The 24,391-nt window shown below is 46.1% G+C and overlaps 1 protein-coding gene across 1 annotated transcript in view; it reads right to left on the reverse strand.

Annotated features, from left to right (window-relative positions):
- Positions 1-5,230: 5,230 nt before the first annotated feature.
- The window catches only part of Cdcp1 (CUB domain containing protein 1), a 36,508-nt gene continuing 17,347 nt past the window's right edge, over positions 5,231-24,391 (reverse strand). The window contains 7 exon segments of the mRNA NM_001106869.1: positions 5,231-8,259; positions 11,164-11,248; positions 12,864-13,229; positions 15,093-15,473; positions 17,009-17,230; positions 18,401-18,769; positions 19,980-20,342. Of these exon segments, the coding sequence (NP_001100339.1) occupies positions 7,836-8,259; positions 11,164-11,248; positions 12,864-13,229; positions 15,093-15,473; positions 17,009-17,230; positions 18,401-18,769; positions 19,980-20,342 (2,210 nt within the window). The 3' untranslated portion in view covers positions 5,231-7,835.

Below are 24,391 nucleotides of genomic sequence, written 5' to 3' on the forward strand. Positions count from 1 at the left end.
TTTCTGACTTTAGATGCTTATGATTTGGTTTTGGTTTTGTTTGAGTTTTCAAATAGGGTTTCTCTGTGTAGTCCTGGCTGTGCTGGAAGCTCTGTAGACCAGGCTGGCCTCAAACTCACAGAGATCCACCTGCATCTGCCTCCCAAGTGCTTGTCACCACCACCCAGTTGCTTATGGTTTTTCTAACCATGTAAAACGAAGGGCAATGTTTAGCTAATAGCAATTTTTGTGTCTCGTTTCCTTTTTTAAAAAGTCTTACTTTTACTTTAAATTATGTGTGTATGTGTCTGTCTTTGCATGGCTGTACGCACGTGGCTGCAGGAGCTTATGGATGGGCCAGGAGAAGGCGACAGATCCCCTGAAGTTCAAGACCACCTAACCAGGTTCTTCAAAAACAAGCTCTGGTTCTCTTCATGTGCTCTTAACCACTGAGCCATCTCTCTGGCCCTTTGTTTTTTTAACCAGGGATTTGATACAGAGCTTGGCGCACACAAGGCAGGTGCCTCACCACTGAGCTGTGAGCTATGTCCTGAGCCACGCTTCTGCTTTTACTTTCTGATCCTCCTGCCTCGGCTTCCATGAGAGTAGCTGGGATGAAAGGGCTGTACCAATAGGCCTGGTTCCTGTCAGTATGTTTGTTATTGTTCATTTGATTTTCGGTTGTTCCGGATTGGCCTGGAATGTTCTCCGTAGCCCAAGATGGTTTTGAAGTTGCAACGATCCTTTCTCCTCAGCCTCTCAGGAGCTGGTTTTACGGGTGTGAGCCACCACACTCTGCACTTGCTGCTTTTTATTTTTTCTGTCTTCTGTATAGTCGCTCTTATTATTCTTTTGTCAATTTTTGACTTGGATTATGATATTCATTTACTTATTACAAGAACCAGGGACTTCCTGTGTAACCCGAGCTGGCCTGAAACTTACACTCTTTTTTTAGCACCAGCGTCTAGAACGCTAGATTACGGGTGTGGCCCAGGCTTTTCTAGGGTGCTGAGGCCAGCCCTCCTGTGCTGTTGTCTTTCTCTCTCCCACTGCAGTTTCTCCAACCCTGCCTCGCTGTTCTTGGCTTTCAGTATCGCAGTTTCCTAGGGAACGGGATGTCACACAGGTTTATTTGATTATCATTCGTCAGAGCGGTTTCCCCAACTTTTCTGTCATCCCAGATTTTGCTTTATAGCACTTACATAATACAATGCATTACCTATCAACTTGCCTTTTGTTATTGCTTCTTCCAATTCTCAACTCCACCAGAAGCCTGAAGCAAGCTTACTGCTTTACCCGCCAGGGCCTAGCTAGCACTCAGTAAATAATTCCCTGCTCGACAGGATGAAGGGATGAATAACTGTAAGCCAAAAGGACAAATTTACTTCTTGGTCGGGTGTTCATTCTGTCTTTGAGTGACACCTCTGGGGAAACCAAGTTTGCTCAGGAATAAAGGTCATGAATCAGAACCTTACGATGGGGAAAAATGGTGGCCGTGAAGAGCCTGAGGAAACCAGTGCAGGTAGCTAAACACTGGACAGCTCCTCCCTAGAACAAGAGCTTCTTGTCATGTATATAAGCATGAGGGAAGGGAAATGATTTTGTCCCCTTTCCTCTCCTCCTCTCCTAAAATTGAGTCTTATGTAACTTAGGCTGGACTTGAACTCCTGCCTTAACTTCCCAAGTCTTGGGATTATAGGCATTTACAACCTTACCTGGCTTCCTCATGAGGTTTTAAATATCTTCATGCCATAGCACTCACCCCCAATAAGGTTTGGTCATGAATCTGGGTATCTTACAGCTCGGTAAAGTTAAGACAAAATTAACCATCTTAACAACCCAGCAAATGTCTTCAGATGAACATCCAGCCACGGGCCCAAGCAGAAAGCCAGATATATGTCAGGAATGCCTTTTCAGCTCTATGGTGTCTGGAGTGGAAACGAGTTCCCACCTCTTTGACAACTTTGAAGTTTGCTTTAAACTCAGCAGTAACTTTACTTATATTAAGCCATGTGAACAAAACAAGGGCAATGGGTCAGCTCATGGTTTCGAGACCCTTATTTCCAAGGTAGCTGTTTACTCTAAAGCTCTAAGAACTGAGTCCTTCAGGGGGTCTGAGCTACTGGGCTGAGAGTTGCAGGAGTGACATGTGGTGTCATCAAGCAGCAGGGTTGGTGGCTCCCACCAGCCTCACACTTCCTGGTTGCAAGGATTGGTCCTGAGATCACCCCTCCTGTTCTCCAGCTTTCTAAGTTCCAGAAATAACTAACAAAATAACTCACAAAAGCCAGCATGTCCGGCGATTCACTGGAGTCATTATAAATCTGTGGTGCATCTCTGATTCTAGCTCTGCACCAGATAACACAAACAATCACATTGCTAAGAGGTTGAATATGCAGAAAAATACCGAGAAGTCAAGGTTCATTGGAATGTTCCAGCCAGAAGTGAGGGAAATATGCTGACAAAGATTCGGGTAATGTGGTCTTCCTGCCCATCACTCCCACGCTTTTTTCTGTCTCAATAAAAAGGTCTTTGTGTCCCTGACTTCCCAAAGATGATAGCCCCCCCTCCCCGTGTCTGTCCCCACCCCCGAGTTCTTTCAGTGGTCACTGTTGACTATACTGGATTTCCTGCCCATCAACACTTGTCCTGAGGGTATTGCCTTTCAGGTGGTAAGTAGATGTACACAGGACTGACAATTTTGGGCAACATTCTTTAGATTTCCTTATACTGTATGGAAGGAAGGAGACTGGAAGGTGAGAGGGAGGAGATTAGCTGTTTGTACTCCCCTGAGTGGCAGGTGGTTCTAAGAACTTACACAATTCATAGTTAGTTGAATTTGTATGTGCTCAGGGCTGAGTGTGAGATGAAATGAATGTTTGTGAATATACTTTGCAAACTAAAAGTATCAAACCTATCCTACAATCAAACAGTTGGTCTGGTTGAGAGCAACTTATACTCAGAACTATTCTTTTCCCGAAACACCAACTGCTTGATTGCCTGCTATCCAACAGCCCTGCCTGAGCTGATCCGTAGGCTACTTAACAGCAGGAACTTCTAATGTCTCTGGGCTAATACCCTTTACCCACCGCACCTCAAAGACTGTCCCACTGCATATTTCAATCAAGGCTGGCACTCCTTACCCCTCTCAGCCACCACACACACACACACACACACACACACACACACCACCACCACCACCACCACCACCACCACACATACTCCTGGGACTTCAGAGTTGGCACACACACACACACACACACACACACACACACACCCCACATACATACATATACCCATACCCCACACATATACACCACCCCCCACACACCACCACCACCACCACCACCACCACACATACATACACACACATACACACACTCCTGGAACTTACTAGTTGCCCCAGACCACACACACATAGTGCTGGGACTTGACAGTTGTGTCTCATCAAAACTGAGGTCCTGCAACCCAAATATGAGGCTGGATTGGGATAACTGAATAAACTTGTCTTAGTCTTGTTGCTTTTAACAGAATGGCTGACACTGGTTATTTTGTAAAGAAGGGTTTGTTTGACTTGTGGTTCTGAAGGCTGGGGAGCACCAGGGCATGGCATTACCATTTGCTCAGCTTCTGGGGTGTGTACATGTGTGTACGTGCATATGCTCGTGTATGTGTGTGTGGAGGTTCAGGTGGCTTTCCTCAGATGCCCTCTGTCTTCTGAGACAGGGTCCTCCCCTGGCCTGGAGCTTTTCAAGTATGCTAGCTTAGGTTGGCTTTGCCAGTGAGCTACAGGTGTCCATAAGTCTCCACTTTCTCAGTGCTGGGATTATAGACTTGTGCCACTATGCCCAGCTTAAAAACTTTCTTTTGGTAAACACTCGCTTGGGGGCTGGGAAGATGGCTCAGTTGGCAGAATGCTTGCTGTGTGTTTTAAGGATCTGAGTTTGGATCCCTATTCCCTGAAGAGAACTGGAGAGATGGCTTAGTGAATTAAAGCACTTACTGATCTTGAAGAGGACCCCGGTTCAGTTGTCAGCATTCACGTGACTACTGACCACCATCTGTAACACATACACATAAACACTCACACACATAAAATAACAATCTTAAAAAAAAAAAAAGGTAAGCATGTAGGAATACCTCTTATCCCAGCCCTGGGGAGACTGGAGTGTAAAAGTAACTTTTATTCACCTTGTGTAATTGTCATCTCCAAGGCTTACTGCCTCAGTCTGCTAACCAAGGCCTAGTACTAGAAGCTTCAAGCCTCCATACAGTCTTCTCTAGGCCTAGAATGTTTTCAGCCTCTGAGAACAAGCTCATCCTTTTGAATTCTTCTGAGCTCCAGCTGGCTGGTTCAACTCAACCATTCTGGCTCAAACTGCTCTTCAAGCTGACTGATTAAATCTGGCTTCTCTCTCTAGGCATCTCCTGAATTGCTGTTTGTCCTCATACTAGCTTTGCCAATCTGTTCTAATCGTCTGGCTGCTTCTCATTCTCTGACTCATTCTGTCTTCACCTGTGGCTAGCTTGTTTTCTCCTCAACCCGCCTCTGTACAACTGTCCTAGTTAAAACTGCCTCTCAGGTTGGGGATTTAGCTCAGTGGTAGAGCGCTTGCCTAGCAAGCGCAAGGCCCCGGGTTCAGTCCTCAGCTCCGGAAAACAACAACAAAAAAACAAACAACAACAAAAAAAAAAAAACAAAAAAACCCCACCACCACCACCAACAACAAAAACTGCCTCTCAACTGTCTGCCACTCAATTAGACATCACTTTCAAACATGGGTGCTTCCTTTACCCATGAAGGTAACTAATTTACCTCCATTGTTTGGGATTAAAGGTGTGTACTAAGGGCAAATCTGTACTCCAGCCAGAGGGATCAGAGCTGTGTGCTAGGACTGAGCCACACCACAACTAGAAAAGTTTTTTTTTTCCAGTAAATAACACACATCAGGGTTCACACTATGATTAGATACCCTGCAACACTGGAGAATCCCTGAAGCTTACTGCCCAGTTAGTTTAGCCAGATTGGGAGTTCCACATTCAGCGAGAGATCCTGTTAGCAACCAGGCATTTCCAACATCTGCCCCAGGGACCCAGTGACATTAGGATACATCATCACTAGCTGCCAAGATGTGACACATTTCCAGTCACCATGTGGCCAGTGTGGGGCCTGTGAAAAGAAATGGTCTTTGAACGAGGGCCTCTACAGGAACGGCACAGACAGCAGCGTTAAACAAATGGACACACATTTATTTATAAATCTGTTTATTTATAAAAGTAAATGGATAAGATGTTATCTGTCATTAAATAAATAATTTTCATATGCGCTTTGCAGATCCACAGACTGGTCCTCCAACCTGTACTGCGGTTACAGCTGATGGACTTTGGCTTGTCCCCATGGAAGAGTTAACCTTTTCCTTCCATACACAGCCACATGCCCTCAGCAGAGCCAAGGTAGAAGGGTACTGAGCTGACACACAGTAAGAACCAACATGTGAGACTGACTGTCTCCTCAAGGGGTGCTTGAAGGGAGAAGGCATTGGAGAGGCTCAGCACGGTGATTCCAGGTGATGGAAGGAGCCACAGTTGTCCCTGGCCCTTCATGGAGGGTTATCAGCACCTTGGGTAGCTGGGTAAGAGACAACCTTCTCTCCTGGAAAGGAGTTAGACGAAAGTGAACCCTCTCCTTGTTGGAGAGAGCTCAAAAGGGCCAGGAGCTCTGTCTCAGAGGCTGCAAGAGCAAGATGTAGCCTTTCTAAGGTCAATTCCCTGAGCATCGTGAATCAGACTTACTTCTTGGAGAAGGCTTGCCAGAGTCCTGAACTCTGTGTGTAGTCTACACTACTGTGGTTTCCCCTCTACATCACAGCAAGAGGAACTTTTGCTGTCTCCTCACTCTGTAAGTGATGGAAACTCCTCCTTTGCTTTTTGTACAATTCAGTGTCAACCTAAGCCACAAGCACATAGCCTCAGAGTAAAGGCAACCAGGCAAGATGGGGACTAATTTATCCTGGATGTCCTATTTGAGGGGCAGAGTCACCTGTGAGTGACTTTAGCTGGGCATCTCTGGTCAAGGATATTCATCCAGCATGAACAAGTCCTTTGGGATGGAATTTTAGGAAAAATAAATTTAAAACTTAAAAAAAATATCAACAGGCTCAACCAAACACTTTTTATGCTGGGTCATTTTGTACGGTCTCCTTCGAGTACCAGTGGCAGGAGGGTGGGAGAAGCAGGTGTCCTCCTCTTACTTTTAGAGATGCTCACACCTCCCAGCCAGTGGATGTTGTACCTGACACACAGTAAAGGGACTGCCCCCTGGTGATTAAGTTAAGGCTGCTGACATGGGAACTACATTGGATCTGCAAGTGAAAGTGTCAAGTAGTTCAATTAGTGACCAGCCATACCGAGAGAGACTCGCCCGGCCATGGATGCTTATAGATGCTGGGAAAGGCAAGGGGATTCTGAGAGCCTTGGAAGCACAGCTTTACTGACACCCTGATTTTAGTTCAGGCAAGCTAGTTTGGGAATTCTCTAGAACTGTATTGATGCTGTTTTTAAGCCATCAAAGACGTGCTGTAGTAATACCATGAAATTGATACAGACGGTCACTGGTGTGTGTGTGTGTGTGTGTGTGTGTGTGTGTATTACAGTATTTCATTTTTCTTTTTGTTTTTTGTTTTGTTTTGTTTTGTCAAGAAAGGGTTTCTCTGTGTAACTGGGTTTCTAGAACCCTGACTGTCCTAGGACTCACTATATAGTCCAGGGTGGCCTCAAACTCACCGAGATATGCCTGCCTCTGTCTCCTGAGTTCTGGGATTAAAGGTACAACCACCATCTATATTTATATATTTTCAAAGGATCAAGTTACTCTCAAATTTTCTGTTTACATGTCAAAGTATTGCTGCAGTTGGGAGAGTCACACACCACACAGGGCAGCTCAAGGAAATTTCTCTTATTTCTCGGAGTAAGGAATGAGGGGATCTGTGATCAATTCTGCAGTGGGGCAGCTGTATGCAGTCAGGGAGGATTGGGAAATCTCTTAGTGCATAAGAGATACATACATGCAGATACTCTTCTGGCTGGGTAGATGTCAATCTCCCTGACAGGTGCACATTTATCAAGTGGTTTGCAAAAACCAAAGCATGGCTGTCCAGACCAGTTAGCACAAGCTATTACTACAGCGGTCAAAAAAAGCTGTGCGTGTTCTCAAGAGGATCTTATACGGACCAGGAGGGCCTCCAACTCAGTTCATGCTTGATGATGACTTGAAGTTCTGATCCGCCTGAGATTACAGGTGTGTACCATTCTGCCTGCTTTTATGCTGTGCTGAGCACGGAGGCCAGAACTTTGTGCATGTTAGGTAAGCACTCTACCAACTGAGCCACACCCCCAGCTCCACATCCAACTTTTTAAAAGCACACAGTAGGACTGCCAAACAAATATGACTACTACTAATAAAAAATAAGGCACATTGTCATTTTCATCCATAGGACTCCAGTGAGAGCGGAAACCTCAAGTGGAGAGCCTGGGAGTCAGTCTGCTTGTCATTGGGAATCTAGGCATTCAGGGCTCACTGTAGTCCTGTCTGGGTGGATCGTGTCTCTCTTCTGTCCCTGTGGCCAGCCCCAACACAACCTGAGTTCAGGAAGGCCTGAGCTTTAGGACGGTGTCCCCATCAGAAGCCATGATTTTCTCATCACTGGAAGCAGTCCACCAGAAAACCAGGAGTTGATGGCACCTTGCAAAATTCCTTCTAGCTGATCGCACTTCCCTCTGACTTCTGGATGGGACAGTTCTTCATTTCTCAATGCCTGGTGCTATTGTCTCAGCAAAGTCTTTGGAAAGGGGCTGAATTACTCTTCAGTCTCCATTGGTCCTTGGATGTTAAGTAAGGGGATGCCAGTATCCCTGACACCTACTTCCCCCTTGTTGGGGTGCGAGAAAGTGTAGGGTTCACTCTCAGACTCAGGAGGGCTACTAGGAGCCAGCTTGTCTGCAGTGAACTTTGCAGTTGGGGTCCTGGAGAATATAGGGGGTGGCGTGGGGGGGCAGTCTCCCATGGGGCCCTGGAAGGGCCGATAGGTGTCCACCTCTGCTTGGATGAAGGATCCACCCGAGTCCTGCAGCAGGTGCCCATACACCATGGTGTCTTCGATGACAGCATACACATGGGAGTCATTGTCCTTTCGCCTTTTCTGAAACTTTTGAGTCTGGGGCATTTGGGTATTGGCATTGCCATTATAGATACCCACAGCAGGACCCTTGTCCACCTTCTTCCTGTTTGTAAAGAGTGACACAACAGAATGAGGACACAGATAAAATGACACATAGGAATCCTTGGGGTTCTAAGCCTAATTCTAAGCCTAGTTCACCTTGCCCTTTCAGGCTGTTAGCATCTAAAAATGAAACTATACTAGGGGCTATCCTTAAGCAAATAGCTCTTGTCTCAGGTTTCCAAGGTGGAAACTAAAGGATCAGAAGTGGAAGGGGTGCTTTAAGTGAATTTGTTTTTGCCTCTGATAGACTTTAGGGAAACCAACAATGGAGATACCCAGTAATTTCTCCCCCCTTTTCTTCCCAGTAATCGGGATGCACAAGCCTTTCTAAACCACATCAGCTCAGCATGCCCAGGCTGACCTTCTAGAACATTCAGTGCTTCCCGGTACTAATACTGCTGCCTCTCTTGCACAGAGCAAAGCTGATTAACTAATTCTGAACAGTTGATGTCCATGACTCAGGAGGAGAGAAGGGTACAAGCTAGCTAATTTTCTGCTAGAGTTGAAGACAGAACAGCTCATCATTAGCTGAGTGACCCTGTCCCATCCTATCAACAGCAGCCACCAGGGAAAAATGCTAAAGTGCAGACAAAACCAAAACCCAGGATTTGGTGAGGCCATTAGCTTTGGGTGTGTGGTGTTCTCTGGTACTCAGATGTGGACAGTTGTTGGCATGTCTGCCTTAGGCACACAGCTTTGCCTTCCATGAACAAAGCAGCAGGGGACTTGGACAATAGCTGACTCAAAAGGAGGCTGTCAGTCCAATTAGCATAATGGGCTGTAGAATGCCAAGGCTGGCAGCTCACTAATCCAGGACTCTGCTTTTGTGAGGTAAAAATCCATCTGGTGTTGACCAGCTCCCCAGACTCTTGCATGAGGCCCTCAGCAGACATCCTCCCTCACGTCCTCACAGTGCCTGGTTTTTCCCCTCTACTGGTGGATTATGGGAAAGACTGTCTTGCCCCTGATTTATTGCCCCAGTACATTACATAGTCCTATTGCCAAGGAGACCCTCAACACCTACAGCAGAAAGAAGTGTCAGTATTTCCCCTAGTCCTTACAGAACCTTCCCCCTACACACACACACGCACACACACACACACACACACACACACACACACACACACACACACACACACAGGCTTCACGCAAGCTTGTCAGCCAGTAGCCTTATGTAGTTGGAGACCACAGAGAGACTGCCTGCTGGAACAGTTTGGAGAAGGAGGCATGATAGCTGGACTCTTCCTCGCAACCCAATCCAAATCTGCCAGGGGCTCAGTGTTAAAAGCATGCGTCTCAGCTAGTGGCACATGCTGTATCCCCAGACAAGGAAGCTTGCTTTCTTATGTAATAACATGCAGTTCACTGGAAAAGTCTTCCAGGACCAGGAAGAAGCCAGACATTCCTCAACAGTTGGACGTTTTAAGATAGTCTCATTGCACAGCAGGAATTTGCCTAGGGCCATAGTGAATTAAAAACATAAAATAAAAAGTTTGGGGACTAAGGAGATAGTTTGGTAATGCGGCTGCTGTGCAAGCGTGAGATCCAGGTCAGAGCCCAGTATCCATGTAAAAAGCTGGGATGGTTGCATGTGTTTGTAATCCCAGTGTGGGGGAGGAGACGGGCATACTGTGGGGGCTCACTGCTGAGCAAGCCTGTTGAGTTATTTGAGTTTGATCCACATGGTGAAAAGAGAGATCCAATTCTCACAGATTGTTCTCTGACCACCAAACATGGGCTGAAGCGTGTATCCATGAGTGTGTGTGTGTGTGTGTGTGTGCGCGCACACACACAATAAAAAAATTATGAAATTTTAAAAAACTGAGGAATGACATCTGATGTTCTCTGGCTTCCACAACAAGACCAGAACACACGTGTGTACCACACACACCTGCACACTCACAGAATTTTTTTTTCTTTCAAGAAGGTGCAAATCATGATAAAGTAAATAGAGATCTCTCTCATTCTAATCAGACATAGGAGAATTGGTGAAGTCTGGTGTCAAAGTAGATGTTATTTAAAGACTCATTTACCTTTCAAGTAGATGAAGCTGTTGTTAATCAGGCCCTGTGTCCTCTTAGCTCTGGGGCCACCTTTTGGTTTGCAGTCCCACAGATACGCACAAAATAGTTTGTTTAAGAAACCAGAGAGCAAGTCAGGGCAAAAGGCTTGTTTACTCTCCAGGTAGCAGTGGGAGTGGCTACCAACAGCTTCAAAAGCAAACACAGGAGACTTGTGCTGGAGCCAGGATGTCACTGTGTGAGCATCTGTGTGGGCCGGTGTGTGTGTGTGTGTGTGTGTGTGTGTGTGTGTGTGTGTGTGTGTGTTCTCCCAGGTGTGCCTCCCCACCCCATGAAACTGTAATTTACCCTTGGTAAGAATATTTAACATTGATCTTTGTGGGGAACTGGGAAGCAAAAACCCCAAACATCATTGACATGAATAAGCTAGATGTAGAGACATGTCTGTAGTCTGAGCACTCAAGGAGGTAGAAGAGGATAAGAAGATAGGAAGTTCAAGGCCAGCTGGAGATATATGAGACCCTGTCTAAATCCACTTATCCATCCATCCATCCACCATCCATCCACCATCCATTCATCTATCCATTCATCTGCCATCCATTCATCCATGTATCCATCCATCCACCATCCATCTACCCATCCATCTGCCATCCATTCATCCTTCTATCCATCTATCTATCCATCCATTCACCATCCATCTATCCACCCACCCACCATTCATCCATCTATCCATCCACCATCCATTCATACATCCATCCATTCACCATCTACCCATCCATCTATCCATCCATCCATCCATCCATCCATCCATCCATCCATCCCATCCATTGAGTATGAGCCAAGGAGGCATCAAATCATCAGATAGCTGGAGAGATTCCACTTACTTCTTTTTCACAAGGCAGATGATGAGCCCCAGGGCAAACAGCAGCAGAGCTCCGCCTCCTGCTGCACCAATGATGACAGTCAAATCTGTGAGCAGAGACCAGAAGGCAAAGGAAGAGATGAGAGAGTTAGCATAAGGAAGAACTTGATAAGTCTACAGTCCCTGGCTTCTTCCCTTTTGAGTAGAGGGGCTATGAAACTGAAGGTGACTGGGTCAGTTCTGAGCCTCATCTTTAAAGAAACTGTCAGCTTGTACTTTTCCATGAGAGGAAGTCAGCTAGTATATTACAAGTTTGATTATGTAGAGGCCACTCATGTTAGTCACGCAGAGTCTCTCTGGGTATAAAACTCAGCTGGGCCAAGAGGGAAAACCAAGGTCCCAGGTTCATGTCTCCATTTGAACTATTAGTATATGCATATGAACCACTGTGTTGTCTGAATTTCTGAACCATAGTTATGAGCAAACAAAACAGTTACTAAGTCAAGTGATTCTCCAGCTTCCTAATGCTGTGACCTTTAACACAGTTCCTCGTACTGTTGTGACCCACCCCCACCATAAATTATTTTGTTGCTACTTAATAACTGTAATTTTGCTACTGGTTATGATTCATAATGGAAATATCTGATATGCAGGATATCTGATAGGCCACCCTTGTGGGGTTTGTGACCCACAGGTTGAGAACCACTGGTCTAGCCAATACAATTTGGAATAGTTTGTACGTAGCACTTAGATACATGAAACAGATGGGGGTGGGGCACCAACCATCCACCTAATGGCTGCTCCTGGCTTCCACTGGGTGTGTTCCCCAGTCACCAGGCTGTCTTAGAGAAGGAAGAACAGAGGAGCAGAGGGGAGAGCAGAGACTCAAACATCAGAAGGAGGGAAGGACCAGGTCATTTCACCTGGGTTGTCTTCTCCCATACTGAACAATGGGAAAAGAGCACAGATCTGAGAGGGGACACCACCCTAGACAGGGATTTAGGATTCCTTGCTTGCTCAAGAAGAAACAAAGGATGAGATTCAGAGGACACACAAATAAGTGACTGAAATGGAGAGTAGGAAAGGAATAAGGCCCAAGAGGTAACCTCAGAGGTGGGAGTTCTTAGTGGTGGTTTTTCTTCTTCTCCCTCCCCTACTCCTCCTTCTCTCCTTACCCCCTCCCTCCCTCTCCAGGTCCTTATATTTTAATTCTCATTGCTGAATTCTTATGATCTTTCATCCTCATTCTACATATGAAGATCCCAGGAGTGAAGAGAATTCCTACATAGATCATGGAGTTCAAGAGTGAAGAATTATGGCAGAAGGATCCAGATGAGTCAAGAGAATGTGGCAGAAGATGTGTTGTTCTTGTTCCTTCTATGATTCCTTTGGTGTCTTGTGCTTTTTTTCAACAGGGCCATTGTCTCAGATCACTTTGGCTGGGACCTTTGTGAATGTCAGTATATAGTCAAGACCAGCAAAGTCTTATAATCAACCTGTGCAGCCTGCAGATGAATAATAAGTGAGCCCAATAAGCCTAGCTCAGAACAGACTCACCCAGACAATGTGTGAACAATAATAAATGCTGTACAATAGCTGACTGATATGTGGATAGATATGACTCAATCTGATTCCCAACTTGCCTCAAAAGCTTGTTCCCTACCCCTCAAATGCCAATTTTTTTTTCCTTCACCATCTCCAGGAGATTCCGAAAGTGCTTACCCACAGTCCTTGGGGTAAGAGTCACCCAGAAGAGCAAATCTAACTGCTTGCCATTCATGGGGCTGCAATTGGAGATGTTAACCCAGAAACTGTGATGGTGGAAACTTGGCTTAGGCAGCACTTCCTCCTCCAGGCTGAAGATCTCCTCTGCCCGGGTCTGCTGCTCCTGGATGATCATGAATGCTCGCCCTGACTGACAGGCCAAGCCAGAACGCTCTCTGAAGAAGGTCAGACAAGCCACTTGGTTGCTTGGCACGCTGATGTTCCAAGACACTGAGGAGAGGGCAGGCAGGCCATGGTCCCAGTTGGGTGATCTCAGGTAGACCTTGTTTTTTGAGTCTGGGGTCACGGTGAAGATGCCTTCCTCTGCAGGAAAGGGAAGAGATCCAGACAAATGTTGTCTCACGCAATAGAATGGAGAGAAAAGGGAGTGTAAGGGATGCTGAACAGTCTACACCAGCGCCATCCAGCAGAACTTTCTGCCATGATGGGCATGTTCTCTGTTACAACTGTTCAGTAGGTAGCCATTACTCATGTGCACCGGTGGAGCACTTACTATGTGCTCACAGTGCCAAGTATATAGTTAGCATCTAAGCTGCAGTTGGAGACGTTAACCCAGAAGCTGTGATGGTGGGAACTTGGCTTAGGCAGCATTTCATTTTAAACAATCCACTGAAGGCCGTGTGGTACAGGCCCAGTCACCAACCGGTCCATAGTACTACCGGGAAGAGATAGGACCTATCCGGATAGAGGTCAAGTAGAAGGAAATGGGTTATTGGGAACCTGTCCCTTACTCTCTTTTTGCTTTTTGAAGACCATGAGGTGAGCAGCCTCTCCCATTACACATTTCTACTATGATGTATTGTTTCAACACGGACCCCCAACAGTGACTGGATCTACCAAGGATGGCGTTCAGTCTGAAACCGTGAGCAAAAGTAAACTTTTCCTGCATGTAAGTTCCTTATCTCAGCAATGGAAAGCCAACACAACAGAAGCTCATATTTTTTTCATTTGTTCAACATTGATTTTGGTTCATATGATTGATTTACATGGTTATTGTATCGGTTAGTGAAGGATAGCCCTCTATTAGAATAGGTACCCAGGTTCATTTCAGACAAACATCAGAAGAGTTTGCCAAAAGAGGGTTCTCAGAAATGTTCCCAACATGGCAATCCCCCTGCCCCACTCTGCTGTGGGAGTGGAATATATCTATGTCTGCCCCACAGAGCAAAAAGGAAAAAGATGGACAGAAATCTAGAATCGAAACATTGAAAGGGCTTCCAACATGCCCGCAGGTCCACTGTGTGCTCCAGATAAGGTAAGAACTAACATTCTGACCTAAGGAGAATAACTGATTTTCAAAGGCTTCCTAAAGGGGATTCCCTGGTAATCTTGGAGATAGCAATCAGGTCAATCTGGATTGACCTTAATCTATCGCCAAAGATCTATTTTTTTCCCACTTTGGCATTGAAAAGTCAGCCTCAAATAAAGGTCTCAGCCAAATTCAAATGACTCTAATGTAACACAACCAACCCTCACCTCTAATGTAACACAACCAACCTTGACCTCTTATGTAACACAACCAACCCTGATCTCTAATGTAACACAACCAACCTTGACCTCTAATGTAACACAACCAACCTTGACCTCTTATGTAACACAACCAACCCTGATCTCTAATGTAACACAACCAACCCTGATCTCTAATGTAACACAACCAACCTTGACCTCTAATGTAACACAACCAACCCTGATCTCTAATGGAACACAACTATTCCTGACCTCTAATGTAACCTTTGCCCCTGATATTTCTTCCCCAGTAACCACCCCCTCCTCCGCTATGCTCTCCATGGCATACTGAACTGTCAAAGCAGAATCATATAAACAACCCAGGGCTGGGGATGATTTGTCATTTCTCATTTTTCCCCTGTCAGCTTCTAAAACACTAGAACCTGATTCTTTGTCTTGTTATCTACCAGCCATACCTCTTACTGCCAGAAACATTGATTTCAAGTTTATAAGATCTGGAAATTTCCATGGGAAATTTTCGTTACGATGGACTGTGCCTGCAAACTGTGAGCTAAAATAAACCCTTCCTTAAGCTCCTCCTCCTCATGTATTTGATCACATGACAGGAAAGTAACGAATACAGGTTTATACAAGATGCAATGAATGTCTAACATGAACGGCTTAGAGGGGTTAGTGGTGGATGGGCAAGGGAATACGTACCTTTGAAGTATGGTATTAAAGACACTGTCAGGACTTGCTTGGAGACTTCTTGTTGAAAGCCGGGGGCATAGGTTCGCAGTGTCACCGAGCTATTTTGCTTCACCTGGATCTTCTCGATGGAGCCTCCTGGGCAGAAGGAACCAAAGTACAGGTCCTGGCCAGGGGTGGTGCTGGCCACCTGGTAACCAAAGCTGGTGTTACAAGGCCTCTCTCGTGTATGCTGCTGTAGCTTCTGGCCTGGCACCAGCATAAGGCCGAGCCTGTCCTTGGGCACCAGTAGCTTCCAGGAGAAGTCATGCAGCTGCACAGGCAGCTGGAGGATGTCCTTAGGCACCTGCAGGTTGAAGGACTTCCCGTAGTAGTAGCGGTGGTCCAGACAGCCTGGAAGAGAAAGTCGGTAGTACCTGTGTGCAAGGGGGTGGGAGGTGGAGTGCACCGTCCTTGGCATGCAGCTTGGCCTAAGGACAGAATCAGGGGCTGCCTGCTTTTCCTTTCTGTTCCTGGCTTTTCACTAGCTTTCCTGTCTACTCTCTATCCTTGCAGCCAAGCTCCTGTGAGTATTCGGGACAGAAAAACTCTTCTCGTTAGTGTCTTCCTTTGTCTGGGATGCTAAGACACAAGTCTCTACCCCAACATGTCCCCCACATTTCCCTGTCATGTTAGAGCGTGAGTGACATCATGGCCATCTCAACTTGCATTGTACCCCACCACTTCTTAACTGGGTGGCTTCCTGCTGCTCTAGCTCCAGGATCCTCAGTCTCCTGTCAGGATCATGGTGTCTCAGCTGGAGGTGACTGATTTTTCTTTTCTTCTTTTCTTTCAGATAGGTTCTCTTTATCCCACTCGGGCTGTCCTGGATCTCTCTGTGTAGACCAGGCTGGCCTTGAACTCATATCTACCTACCTTTGCCTCCCTAGAGCTGGGATTAAAGCATGCACTAGTACATCTGGCTTAGATTTTTTTTTTTTTGACAAGACAAGATTTCATGTAGCCCAGGCTGGCCTGAAACTATGTAGCCAGAGATGACCCTGAACTTCTGATCTTCCTGTGTTCCCTTCTCAAGTACTAAGATTTCAGGGGTGAATGCATGGTTTGTGCATTGCTGGAGATAGCCTGGGGTGTTGTGCTAGGAAATCACTGTACCAACTGAACCGCTTGTCCAGTCCTGTGTATGAGTTTTGCTGCACTTGTTAAGACTCACAGAAGCCACAGAAGGAGCCAGGCTAAGTCAATTTTGTTTGTTTTGTCAGGTTTTCATTTTTTTCTCAGGCTGGGCTTGAGCTTACATAGCCAAGTCATGACTTAATACATGCTAGAAAAGCATTCTACCAACTAAACTACATCTCTGTCACCCAGGAGTTTAAATCCTTGACAGACAAGGAGTCAGGAAGTAGGTAAGTGGAGACAGGGACGGTGCAGTTGAGCAAAGGAGGAGAGGACTTCCCCAGGGAGGCTTGCAGGTTGGGCGGAGACAAACAGGGATGCAGAGCCTGCTGTGATGAATGTTCTGCAGACTCCTGTCCTAACTAGGTGTGTCAGCACTTGCAGATTCTCTCTCTTGATCCTGTTCACCTTCCTTCAGTGATCATTTCAGACTATACCCTTTATAACCCGCCTACTAAGCTCCACTAAGGGCAAGATGGTGCAGTGGGTGAAGGCACATGCCACCAAACTGGACAACCGAAGTTTGATCCCTGGAACCTACATGTCAGAAGGAGAAAACGTTTCCCATATGTTATCCCCTGACCCCTTGCACGTGTGGCATGTGTGTGTGTGTGTGTGTGTGTGTGTGTGTGTGTGTGTGTGTGTGTGCATGAGCGTGTGCACCGTGCACATCTGAGACAAGGGATGGGGAGAACCTATGCTGTCTGGGCTTCTGGGTAATGATACAGTCAGGGTTTTTGGTAAGGGCATACTTAGGGTTTTCTCCACATTCATCCACAGGCGAGCCAAGTCATCACACAGGAAGGAAATCTTGTGTTTGGAGCCAGCCGTCAGGGTGACATTGGTACTACAAGTCCGAGAGTCTAGACACACGAAACACCCAGGAACAAACCTTCGGCCATGTTTGACTGGCCGAGGCTCGATGGTGAGCGACATGGTTCGCTCTTGACTCAGATCCACCATGTAGGTTATATCTGAAACCACAAAGACAAGGTGTGAGTCATGGAGAGGCAGCTACCATGTGAAGTGACCAAGTGACACGTCACCTGTTGCGGAATGAGCATATTCAGAGATACACCAACACACACATACACACATATATACACACCCTACTCCTACAGACACAAACACACACACCCCACCCCCCACATTACATACACACATACATATACACCGTACATTCACGTACCCCACACATTTCTCAGTACTTCCTATGCCATTCTCTTCCTCTGAGAAGCTCTGGATTCTGAGCTTGCTCTACTGTTATTGAGCCATAAGGCTCAAGACAGAGTCAAGACTGGTTCCACACACCTCTGAATTGTCTGGTTTCATTAGAATTAGCTAGGAGTATGTAATGTTTGGTATGTTTAGCACAGGGTTTAAAATGAGTTTGTCTAAGGTGGTGGTGGTGGTGAGTCAAGAATTATGACAGATACTTCTCCACTGTTATGGATGATGTTGACTGACATTCTGGTTCCCACTGCAGGGTCAATGCAAGAGAGGTCTTTCGAGGCTACTTTTCATAGCCTTTTCAATGTCATTGAAAACAGACTAGCTGGGACGAGAGGGATGGCTGAGAAGTAAGGGCACTTATTCTAAAAGAGGATCTGAGCTCAGTTCTCAGCACCTACATACATCAGGTGACTCAGAATGCTATAGCGGCACCTGCACATACAGTGTACACACACACACACACACACACACACACACACACACACACACACACACACACACACAGTGGTTAAAAGCACTGTCTGCTCTTCCAGAGGTCCCAAGTTCAAATCCCAGCAACCACATGGCAGCTCACAACCATCTGTAATGAGATCTGGATGCTCTCTTCTGGTGTGTCTGAGGACAGCTACGGTGTACTTAAATATAATAAATAAATAAATCTTTAAAAATTAAAAGAGCAGAAGTCAAATTCAAACCAGCTATGACCTTGAATGCAGGACTGCCTGCTTCTTACTATGCTAAAGCGAAAGCTTCTGCTCAGTGTCTACTCGTGAGTCTGTCACCACGTGTAACACTCACTTCCTGAAACTCCTGCAGTGTCCAGAGTCCAGAGTCTGCTATATATGCAGAAGGGGTAGCCACTTCACCTAAGCAACACAGGTACGGGAGGAGGGAGGGCATGGATTACTCACTGCTTTCATTCTGTGGACGTTGGACCAGGACCTGAAACTGGAGTCGAAGGATTCCTGGGCTCTGGGCATCCTGGTCACAGCCTTGCAGGGAGAGGTTGAAGTTCCCAGCCATATTTCCTGGCTGCTGGTCCTCCAGCCTGAACACCTCCGGGTTGGTGGTGGATCCTGGGATATAGTACTCAACACGCTCTTCCTTCCTCTCACAGTTGGAGACGTTGAAGTTAAGGAAGGAGACGCTGGCCCTTAGGTGTGCAGGGACAACAAACTGCCAGGTCATAAGCTCATCTTCAGGGAAGCCTCCTGGGTAGTTGGCTGACATCAGGGTTGCTGAGCCTTCACCCTCAAATACTGACTCAATGATGCACAGGCCTGTTGAGACAGATCCAAAACAGAAAAAGAGATGCTGTTACCTGTCTATGGCTGAGGGCAGGAGTACTGGGGAAACACAGACTTTGAAAGTAAGGCTGCACATATTTATACTGAGGGTGGTGGTTAGGAACGAAGATCCATTAGCAGTGTGTGAGCAAATGTTTAATAACTGACTGGGTTGGGGGGAAGCCAGTTTGTTCAATGTATTCTCATCTCCTTGGGTTTAACATAGTCCCCAGCCCTTAGTTAAAGCTGCTAACAGATCTGAATGTGAAACTGAGCAGTGTCTCACACACACACACACACACACACACACACACACACACACACACACACACACACACACACACACACGTGCTCACACACACCACTGAGAGCATTAGGGCACAGAAGGAAGTGATTAGCTTTGAGTATTACCTTTGCTTCTAAGATGATTTACCTGGCTTCTACAATGTTTCTACAAGAAACTCTACAAGTTTCTACAATGTTACTTTTTGTAATGCTGAGCTGTTGATCACTGCCTCCTTCAAGACTGATTCTCCTGAGGCAGCATGAGTGAGGAAAACCAGCACAGCAGTTGACTCACTGACAGGCATAAAGAAGACAGCAGGGTGACCAAGTCAGAGCAGTGCTCCGTGAAAGTAGGGCTGTACAACCAAACTCATGTCTTCCCCCTGACCCCATTGAAAAGGTTTCTCTGTGTAACAGCCCTGGTTGTCCTGGAACTCTCTTTATAGACCAGGCTGGTCTCGAACTCACAGAGATCTGACTGCGTTTGACTCCTCATAGGATCAAAGCTGTCATACCCTGCTCCTCCTGTGTCATTTTGCGAAACATTGTGTGCAAAAGGGACAAAAGAGTTGGACCTGGTAGTACCTTGTAATACTGGCAGTGGGGAGATGGAGGCAAGAAGTTCAGGAGTTTAAGATCAGTCTTGGTTACATAGTAAACTTGTAGCCAGCCTGAGATGTCTTTAAAAAAAATAGCTATTGGGCAGTAGCGGCACACACTTTAATCCTAGCACTCAGGAGGCAGATGAAGGTGGATTTCAAGGTCAGCTTGGTCTATAGGGTGAGTTTCAGGACAGTCAAAGGGATACAGAGAAACCCTGTGTCAAGCAAGCAAGCAAACAAATTGCTGACACTGCATGTTGAATACCCTGGAATACGTCCATCTGATCATACAGTGGGGATGGGAGGTGCATGCTCACGTTTGATAGACGATCGATTTGCAATACTGAAGCCTGAGATGTTCCTGGGGTGGAACCAGGGCAGGTGTAAGGCCATCTTGACACCCTCTTGCATCTTGATCCGGGACACGGTGCCGTTACTGCAGAAGGTCCCAATCCTGACCTCGGTGGCATCTATGTGGCCACTGATGGAGTGGGTTACCCCATCTGCACAGCTCTCTCCTGGCCCAATCTGCCTCAGTCGAGGGGTTGCAAATTGCAGCTCCAGGCCAATGCTCTTATGAGCTCTGACGTCCCAGATGTAGGTTCTGTTGAGGATGGGCAGTTCTGATTTGGATGGCTGAAGACGAACCTCTCCAAAAGGACACGGGCCTGACATGCAGTCTGTAACATAGGCAAAAAACAAAACAACAAAACAATTTTTGATCAAGGATACTTTAAGGCCCATGCTGCTCTTCCTCCTCAGCCCCTAAAGTAGGCTCCAGGTGCTTTTACCACCCCTAACTGCTCACTGGTGGTCTTTACTTAGTGCCTTGGTTGAGAAGTTATTTTGGATCAGAGTAGCCTAAGGCTTGGGCAAGGTCTCATTCTGGGTTGCAGGACTGAGAAGGTCTGGCTCCATTGCCTTAGGTGGTACAACCTGGGGTTGACAGTGTGTCACTTCAGCCCTGGAACATTCTGTTTCACAAAGGAGAGGCTGGACTTTAGCAGAAATGATTACCCCATGCTCAGTTTCCTCTGCTCCCTCTTTTACTTTCCTCTGGCTGGGCTGCTGCTTCTGGGGCAGAGGGTGAGGGCGGGAGGTGCAGTGCATCCCCTTGTGGTAGTTAATCTAGACTGTCAACCTGACAGAGTCTGGTATCAACAAATCTCTGGGCACGCCTAGGAGATTTTTTTCTAGATTAGATTAGTTAAGGGGGGGAAGACCCGTCTCCAACGTGGGCAGCACCCTCACCTGGGATGGGGTCTTGAACTGAATAAAAAGCAGAAAATAAGCTGAACACCAGCGTTTATCTTTCTCTGTTTCTTGACTAGAGATACAATGTAAGTAGCTGCCTCCTGCTCCTGGTGTCTCTCCACTGCAATGGGCAGGATCCCTTGGAACTCTGATCCAAATGAAAATCCCTCCTTCCTTAAGTTGCTATTGTAGGGCATTTTGTCACAGCAATGAGATAAGTAATAATATGGATACACACACACACACACACACACACACACACACACACACACACACACACACACAAATCTACCTGTGTACTGAAGAAGACACCGAATACTGTTTCCCAGACTCAGTGTGCTTGGTATCTGGTTAATTGTCCCTAGCTGGCCTTCTAAAGGAGCTACAGGGAGCCTGCACCTTGGGGTAACGTCCTTCCTGTATTTGCAAATTAATTTCATGGTTTCAAGGGCACGCTGCCAGGCTCCACCTTTTAAGCTTCTTTTTCCTTCTACATCTCATTAACATACGGGGGCATAATCACCCGATTCCCAAAGTAGTGAGCTTCCTGCTCTGAGGCTCTCTGAACTCCATTAGCACTGCAGAGGAACCGTCTTAGAGCTAATAGCTAATTACATCCTTTGATACATTGTGTTTCCTAAGCCTTTTAAAACCACAGGATTGTTACTATCAAGGAGTATTCAGGGAAGACTGAAATAAAAGAAAGCAGGCAAAGCCACTTCGGGTTTTTTGTGCTGTATGTAGAGGATGTGGAGGTATAGTGGCCTTTGGTTGTGTAATAAGAACCTGTAGGTCCTTACTTGTGCTCCACTTGGGTGTTAGAAAGTGTTACTGATAGGGTTCAGGAAAATGCTTGTTTTATGAGCATGAGGACCTGAATTCAAATCACCAGTACCCCATAAAAAGGTGAACATGGGATCTGGGCAGTGGTGGCACATGCCTTTAATCCCAGCACTTGAGAGGCAGAGGCAGATGGATCTCTGAGTTCTTTCTGCAGAGTGAGTTCCAGGACAGCCAGGGCTACACAGAGAAACTCTGTCTCAAAAAGCCAAAAGGAAAAAAAGTAAATAAATAAAACTAGGCATGCCAGTGCATTCCTGGGACTGCAGCATTGAGAGGCCAAGAGACAAATGGACCCAAGCTTCTAAAAGCCAGTGAGAGATCTTGTCTCAAGGCAAGAGTAATAACGGAAGATGCCAAGTGTTTAGTTCTGGCCTCTGCATGTGCATGCATGGGTCTGTGTATGTGCACATTAATATATATATTAATATTATATCTTACACACACTCAAGATCTGTGTGGGGCGATACATGCCTGTAGTTACGGAGCTGACTTGATGGCCAGTCAACCTAGCTAATTAGTAAGTTTCAGATTCAATGAGAGACCCCGTCTCAAAAAATACAGTGGATAACAGGAGAGGAAGACAGACACTGAACATCAGTCTCATCACATGCATGCGCATGGATGTGCCTGCACACACACACACACACACACACACACACACACACACACACACACACACAGAGCTCCAAATAGAATTAGGAGAAATCAAGAGCGGTCTGAGACCTCTGAGGTCATCCACATCAAGCCTTTCATTACTGCAAAGCAACCCTAGAGTTCGCTGGGCCACTTGCAGATGCAGCTGACCCAGCACGGGAGCTGAGCTGTGGTCAGCTTGCATTCATGTCAGGGCACTGCACAGCCAAACCAATAAAATAGAATCAGATAAAGTAGTGATTAATGTGGCTTAAATTAGACTTGTGTGTCAATAAAGACCATAGCTATTTTAGGACCTCATAGAAACGTCATTGTGTATATGGAGCAGCTCTTAGCTTTCCACTCATGTTTTTGTGTGTGTTGCTGGGCATGCGGAAGCCCAGAGGATAACTCATAGGAATTGATTCTATCTTTCACCATGTGGGTTCCAGGAATCAAAGCAGTCATCGGTCTTGGCAGTGCCTTTACCCTCTGAGCCAGCTCACTGGTCATCCACTCATTTTCCACAGTTCACTGTGGGATTTTAGTCCCTACCAAGGCAGAGCTCCTGAGATTCGGCGCCTTAGACTTATCCATAGCTTGGACTACTCAACGGTTTCTGGTTTGATTCTATACCAAGAACTCAGTCAAGAACCTAGTCTCAACTTTGTCACCACACTCAACACTAGGAGAATTGCAGGGGAATACAACTGTCCTTTGTCACTAAAAGCTTTACTTTTTAGGATGAATGCAGAAATGGAAGTGATTCACTGACAGACATGGCTAGAAATCTCCTGCATTCTGCCCTGTGCAAAAAGCTCAAGTATGTCAGACACTTCCCTTCCAGAGAGGGACGTGTCGCTCAGAAGTGATTCATAGCTCATTTTGCCCAGCAGAACTCTTTCATACATTTCATGGAACTGCTGCAGAATGAGAACTAAGATGTCAAACTCCATTCAAAGTTTCCAGATGTCTGTTGGGAAAGGCAACGGGGGGGGGGGGCAGGCGCACCACTGGATCCAATCCCAGGTCTATATCTATTATTTTTAGAACTGATACTTTCTTATCACCTTGGCAAGGTGGGAAGCCTACATTTTTCCCTACCCATCAAGGGATTCAGGCCTCCTAGTGCTGAAGGACCAAATGTGTTGAACTGCTTCACTTGTGAGATGGCTCCTTGGTGACCTCTTTCAAAATTAAAGTCATTTTTTTTTGCTTATTTGGTTACAAAGTAACACATGCTTTATTAAAATGTCAATAACAAAAAGGGTAGAGATGAACAAGAGGAGGGCCCAGGGCACTACACTTACCTCCTCGACCTCCTTCTAATTCTCTGACTTCCATTCTGCTGTGGTCTGAACATTTGTGTCCTTTCTAAGATCCACAGGTGAAAACCTAATTCCCATCGTGGCAATATTAAGAGATGGTGCATCTTGAGGTAATTAAGTCACGAGGAGCATGGCACTGGTGCTTTACAGAAAGATTCAAGTTGAAGGGATATCACCTCTTATGCCTTTACCCTGAGCTCCTAGCCTTAAGACTGTAAGAATAGACATCTGGTCTTTGTAAATTACCTAGCTTCAGGGACTGTGTTATAGCAGCAAAAAATGTCCTATGGTGAGACCCTTGTTTTTTAGATCTTTTGAGCACATGAACCAGAGCCTCATAGACCCACAGACTTGTAGTTTATGGGTGTCTCCTGGGCTCTGTGAAGAGACTTGTGTGGCCAAATGGATAAGAACAAAAGACTAAAGTTGAGTGTCCTGATGCACACCTTTAAACCCAGCACTTGGGAGGCAAAGGCAGGGATCTCTTTGATTCCAGGCCAGCCTAGTCTATACAGTGAACTCTAGGACAGATAAGTGTATGTAGAAAGCCGAGAGAGAGAGAGAGAGAGAGAGAGAGAGAGAGAGAGAGAGAGAGAGAGAGAGAGAGAGAGAGAGATAACTACAGCCAGAGCTCCTGTCTGGTCTGCCTGGGTTCTCTTGAAGATTAACTA

Source organism: Rattus norvegicus, chromosome 8 (assembly GCF_021556685.1).
Source record: "Rattus norvegicus strain SHRSP/BbbUtx chromosome 8, alternate assembly SHRSP_T2T, whole genome shotgun sequence".
NCBI lineage: Eukaryota > Metazoa > Chordata > Mammalia > Rodentia > Muridae > Rattus > Rattus norvegicus.